Below are 7019 nucleotides of genomic sequence, written 5' to 3'. Positions count from 1 at the left end.
CCCTATAGAGACAACATGATTTCCCTAATAGAGACACCATGATAATCCCTATAGAGACACCATGATAATCCCTATAGAGACAACATGATAAACCCTATAGAGACAACATGATAAACCCTATAGAGACAACATGATAAACCCTATAGAGACACCATGATAATCCCTATAGAGACACCATGATAATCCTATAGAGACACCATGATATCCCTATAGAGACACCATGATATTCCCTATAGAGACAAACATGATAAACCCTATAGAGACAACATGATAATCCCTATAGAGACACCATGATATCCCTATAGAGACAACATGATAAACCCTATAGAGACAACATGATAAACCCTATAGAGACAACATGATAACCCTATAGAGACAACATGATAAATCCTATAGAGACAACATGATAAACCCTATAGAGACAACATGATAAACCCTATAGAGACAACATGATAAACCCTATAGAGACAACATGATAAACCCTATAGAGACAACATGATAATCCCTATAGAGACAACATGATAAACCCTATAGAGACAACATGATAAACCCTATAGAGACAACATGATAAACCCTATAGAGACAACATGATAAACCCTATAGAGACAACATGATAAACCCTATAGAGACAACATGATAAACCCTATAGAGACAACATGATAAACCCTATAGAGACAACATGATAAACCCTATAGAGACAACATGATAAACCCTATAGAGACAACACACCATGATAATCCCTATAGAGACAACATGATAAACCCTATAAAGACAACACACCATGATAAACCCTATAGAGACAACATGATAAACCCTATAGAGACAACATGATAATCCCTAAAGAGACAACATGATAATCCCTATAGAGACACCATGATAAACCCTATAGAGACACCACACCATGATAATCCCTATAGAGACAACATGATAATCCCTAAAGAGACAACATGATAAACCCTATAGAGACAACATGATAAACCCTATAGAGACAACATGATAAACCCTATAGAGACAACATGATAATCCCTAAAGAGACAACATGATAAACCCTATAGAGACAACATGATAAAACCCTATAGAGACAACATGATAATCCCTATAGAGACAACATGATAATCCCTATAGAGACAACATGATAATCCCTATAGAGACAACATGATAAACCCTATAGAGACAACATGATAAACCCTATAGAGACAACATGATAAACCCTATAGAGACAACATGATAAACCCTATAGAGACAACATGATAAACCCTATAGAGACAACATGATAAACCCTATAGAGACAACATGATAAACCCTATAGAGACAACATGATAAACCCTATAGAGACAACATGATAAACCCTATAGAGACACCATGATAAACCCTATAGAGACACCATGATAATCCCTATAGAGACACCATGATAAACCCTATAGAGACAACATGATAATCCCTATAGAGACACCATGATAAACCCTATAGAGACAACATGATAAACCCTATAGAGACAACATGATAATCCCTATAGAGACACCATGATAATCCCTATAGAGACAACACAACATGATAATCCCTATAGAGACAACATGATAAACCCTATAGAGACAACATGATAATCCCTATAGAGACAACATGATAAACCCTATAGAGACAACATGATAATCCCTATAGAGACAACATGATAAACCCTATAGAGAAACATGATAATCCCTATAGAGACACCATGATAAACCCTATAGAGACAACATGATAAACCCTATAGAGACAACATGATAATCCCTATAGAGACACCATGATAATCCCTATAGAGACAACACAACATGATAATCCTATAGAGGACAACATGATAAACCCTATAGAGACAACATGATAATCCCTATAGAGACAACATGATAAACCCTATAGAGACAACACACCATGATAAACCCTATAGAGACAACATGATAAACCCTATAGAGACAACATGATAAACCCTATAGAGACAACATGATAATCCCTATAGAGACAACATGGATAATCCCTATAGAGACAACATGATAATCCCTATAGAGACAACATGATAAACCCTATAGAGACAACATGATAACCTATAGAGACAACATGATATACCCTATAGAGACAACATGATATACCCTATAGAGACAACATGATAATCCCTATAGAGACAACATGATAAACCCTATAGAGACAACATGATAATCCCTATAGAGACAACATGATAAACCCTATAGAGACAACATGATATCCCTATAGAGACTGGGTCTGGGCGGGTTTCATGTTGAAATACATATCATCCATATTATTATCTGGTGGTGGATGACCTCATGTACTAATGCATCAGATCAGCCTTTACAGTACCTCTCAAACCAACAGCTTGAATATAGACACATCTCACAGAACAGCTTGAATGTAGACACGTCTCACAGAACAGCTTGACTGTAGACACGTCTCACAGAACAGCTTGAATGTAGACACGTCTCACAGAACAGCTTGACTATAGACACGTCTCACAGAACAGCTTGACTGTAGACACGTCTCACAGAACAGCTTGAATGTAGACACGTCTCACAGTACAGCTTGACTATAGACACGTCTCACAGAACAGCTTGACTATAGACACGTCTCACAGAACAGCTTGAATGTAGACACGTCTCACAGAACAGCTTGACTATAGACACGTCTCACAGAACAGCTTGACCTTAGACACGTCTCACAGTACAGCTTGACTATAGACACGTCTCACAGAACAGCTTGAATGTAGACATGTCTCACAGAACAGCTTGAATGTAGACACGTCTCACAGTACAGCTTGACCTTAGACACGTCTCACAGTACAGCTTGACTATAGACACGTCTCACAGAACAGCTTGACTATAGACACGTCTCACATAACAGCTTGAATGTAGACATGTCTCACAGTACAGCTTGACTGTAGACACGTCTCACAGTACAGCTTGACCTTAGACACGTCTCACAGTACAGCTTGACCTTAGACACGTCTCACAGAACAGCTTAAATATAGACAGGTTGAAAAGCAGCAAACCCCAGAGATGTATATATTTTATGAAACTAAAGCTTTCATGGCTGTCAAATAGATAAATAAACCAAATAAATATAATATATATTTGGATATATTAGCATCTAATATAATGATCTATTGTTGTTAGAAGTGGGATGTCCATGCCTAAAGCAGAGAAGATGGATTTTGACAGAGATGTTACTGTAAGCAACGGTGGTGTCATGGTTTTACAGGAGCACAGTATGCAGAGGGTGGAGAACGCTCCCTGTCCTGAACTGACCTGCCCCGAGTCTGACCACATCACCCTTACAGACCGCTGCTGCAAAGTCTGCAGAGGTAGGTCTGGAACACACACACACACGCATACACACACACACACACACACACACTCACACACACACACACACACAGATTCTTGGAGTGATAGTGAGATAGTGTTGAAGCTCTGTGTAATAGATAAGGGAGAATGGATATTAAAAGTCGGTCCGCTCCCTCCTTCTTCTAAGATGATGTATGTCTCCTGCTTGGCTGGTAATGAGGCCTCTCTCTCACGATGGAACCTGGGTTGTATCCCAAATGCACTACTTTTAGTGCACTACTTTTGACCTCAGCCCTATGTGCCCTGGTCCAAAGTAGTGCGCTATAAAGAGAATAGGCGATTTGGAACACTCTCATGATATTACCCACATACACACTAGACGTGGTCAGCACACAGCCATGCATCTCTGTGACAGCAACACATACTGTTCTATTCCAGTTTCCACCAGGCCTTAACAACATGTTACTGGCCAGTGTTTCTACAGCTTAACGCCGGTTTGCCGGAGGCTGATGCCGTGCAGTTGTTTGTACACATGCATATTCACACACTCTCATTCAAATGCACACATGTGCACATACACGGACACACGCACAGGTAAATAGTGCCATACATGCACTCAAACATATTCAGTTGGCCTTGCTGTTGGGATTTCTGTTGTCCTTGATGTCTTTGTTGTTTTTTGCGTTGTTTTCTGTTGTCCTTTGTCTTTGTCTTTTTTCTCTTTTGTTCATGTTGTTGGTTGTTTGTGCATGGGGGGGGGGGGGGGTCTTGTGGTGGGGAGTGGAATCATTTACAAATATTATTATTATTATTTATTTTTCTCAGATGGTTAAGGGGCAGCTCTTGGGGAACTGTGGGGGGGATCTTGGAGGGCTGGCGGTTGGGATCTTGGAGGGCTGGCGGTTGGGATCTTGGAGGGCTGGCGGTTGGGATCTTGGAGGGCTGGCGGTTGGGATCTTGGGCCGGTGCCTGATGGATTGCTGGTTCAGGTCCCCGTTTTTGACCTTGTGGGAGATCTGTCAACGTGCCCCCCTCTGTCAACGAGCAGGGCATTGACCCTGGTTGCTTCTGTGTGTCGCTCTGGATGGGAGTCTGTTAGACGACTCATGTGTTGTAGTTGTTGAGCAGCTTCACTGCAAGTGTATTGTATGTTTTAAACATTCAATAAAAACATTAATAAATCAAAACTAAAAACAACATGTTACTGTTCTCTGATGAAGTCTTGTTTCCTCCTGACCCGTGTTCCTGCAGTGAACCGTGGTTTCAGCCATACATACCTGTTGTTCTGTCTATCTAGTTATTTGTCTATGGCCAGGGGCGAGACAGGGACAAACCGGAAAGAAAGCACGCCTTGTCTAGTATAACACACACTCTCAGACCCTCTCTCTCTCTTACGCACGCACGCACGCACGTGCGCACACACACACACACACACACACACACACACACACACACACACACACACACACACACACACACACACACACACACACACACAGGTTTAAGACAACCCAGTAAGGGTGATTTATCAGCTGTAGAATGACCAGACAGTCTCTGTCTCTTTCCCCCTCTCAGGTCATCATTTCTGTGTGGAGGGCCACAGTCCCAGCTGTGTGGAGAACTCAGAATGTGTGAACCTGGAGGCTGGGTCCTGCTGCAGCTGTAAAGATGGCTACCGCGCCCTGAGGGATGACAGCGCGTACTGTGGAGGTGCAGTACTCTTACTACAACAATGGCATCACTAAACCAACACTCATTTAAGTCATCTTCATCGCCTCAGTCCATTCTATCTACTAATCCTTGTGATCATTGGCTCTCTTCTCTGTTGTGGCCCAGCTTTGCTGGTTGTGCACATTGTGATCATTGGCTCTCTTCTCTGTTGTGGTCCAGCTTTGCTGGTTGTGCACATTGTGATCATTGGCTCTCTTCTCTGTTGTGGTCCAGCTTTGCTGGTTGTGCAAAACTCCAATGCCTCATTTAGAAGTGGTCCTTCGAGGAGCTTGGACATTGTTTTTAATGTTTATCTTAGTTTGGAATTACAATGATATACTGTAGGGCTGTGTAAGTAGGTACAGGGATGACTACAACTCCAAGCAGAGGCGTCTACTTTAAGCAGGAGAAATTTAGAGGGCTTATAATTACACTCTTCTAATTCCATATTTCTGTCCATATATTAATGATCTCTAGGAAACCTTTCATTACTACGACCTCTGACCCCACCACTCATCAGACCAGCCTCACAGCCATAAATGACCTGTACTACCTCTACGACCCCTGACCCCTCCACTCATCAGACCAGCCTCACAGCCATAAATGACCTGTACTACCCTCTACGACCCCTGACCCCTCACTCATCAGACCAGCCTCACAGCCATAAATGACCTGTACCACCTCTACGACCCCTGACCCCTCCACTCATCAGACCAGCCTCACAGCCTTAGGCCCGGTCCATCATACTCCCTCCACTGGTGGGTTAAAAATACCCATGGTACATTGCAGCAAGGTACATTTTCCACTGCTGGCAGTCTCTCCGGTTGTTCATACTGCAAGCCTTACTACCTTATTCCCATCATACTCCAACCATGAGGTGGTAAAAATACTCCACGCTACAATACAGAGCCCAGGTCTATTTAGCATGCCAGTCACAGACAGACAGTCTCCCACCGACCAACCAACTGCTGCTAATGAGAACAGTTGGTTGGGTGATTAGTCAGTGTCTGTGTGCATAATTAAAGATGCTATCATCCCCCCTGTCATTAATAACCAGCATGTCTAACCTTCTTGCTCTATGGTCCTGCCAGGTTTGTCTCTGTGGCCACGGTGGGTTATGGACTGTGACCTTGTCTAGGGAAGGAGGGAGGGAGGTTTGGCATAAGTCACAACTGTCTTTTGATGTTGCTCTTTCTTTCTGTCTCTGTTTTGGTGTCTCTCAAGGGCTTTATTGTCATGGGAAACATGTGTTAACATTGCCAAAGCAAGTGAGGTAGATAATATACAAGGTGAAATAAACAATAAAAATGAACAGTAAACATTACACATACAGAAGTTTCAACAATAAAGACATTACAAATGTCATTTTATATATATAATATGACATTTGTACACAAGGGGAAATAAATAAGCATAAAAATGGGTTGTATTTACAATGGTGTTTGTTCTTCACTGGTTGCCCTTTTCTTATGGCAACAGGTCACACATCTTGCTGCTGTGATGTCACACTGTGGTATTTCACCCAGTAGATATGGGAGTTTATCAAAATTGGATGTGTTTTCGAATTCTTTGTGGATCTGTGTAATCTGAGGGAAATATGTCTCTCTAATATGGTCATTCATTGGGCAGGAGGTTAGGAAGTGCAGCTCAGTTTCCACCTCATTTTGTGGGCAGTGAGCACATAGCCTGTCTTCTCTTGAGAGCCAGGTCTGCCTACGGTGGCCTTTCTCAATAGCAAGGCATTGCTCTGTACATAGTGAAGGATTTCCTTAAGTTTGGGTCAGTCACAGTGGTCAGGTATTCTGCCACTGTGTACTCTGTGTAGGGCCAAATAGCATTCTAGTTTGCTCTGTTTTTTGTTAATTCTTTCCATGTGTCAAGTAATTATCCTTTTGTTTTCTCATGATTGGGTTGGGTCTAATTGTGCTGTTGTCCCTGGGGCTCTGTGGTGTGTGTTTGGTTGTTTGTGAACGAGCCCCAGAC

The 7019-nt window shown here is 42.2% G+C and overlaps 1 protein-coding gene across 1 annotated transcript; it reads left to right on the top strand.

Annotated features, from left to right (window-relative positions):
- Nucleotides 1-3237: 3237 nt before the first annotated feature.
- LOC116371384 (protein kinase C-binding protein NELL2-like) lies at nt 3238-5086 on the top strand. The gene is made up of 2 exons (XM_031820254.1): nt 3238-3343; nt 4902-5086. Exons 1-2 carry the CDS (start codon nt 3250-3252, stop codon nt 5069-5071), a joined length of 264 nt encoding a protein of 87 aa, XP_031676114.1. The 5' UTR covers nt 3238-3249; the 3' UTR covers nt 5072-5086.
- The last annotated feature ends 1933 nt before the right edge of the window (nt 5087-7019 follow it).

The sequence above is a fragment of the Oncorhynchus kisutch genome, unplaced genomic scaffold, assembly GCF_002021735.2.
Source record: "Oncorhynchus kisutch isolate 150728-3 unplaced genomic scaffold, Okis_V2 scaffold3178, whole genome shotgun sequence".
Taxonomy (NCBI): domain Eukaryota; kingdom Metazoa; phylum Chordata; class Actinopteri; order Salmoniformes; family Salmonidae; genus Oncorhynchus; species Oncorhynchus kisutch.
This window is presented reverse-complemented; position numbering and strand designations above follow the sequence as displayed.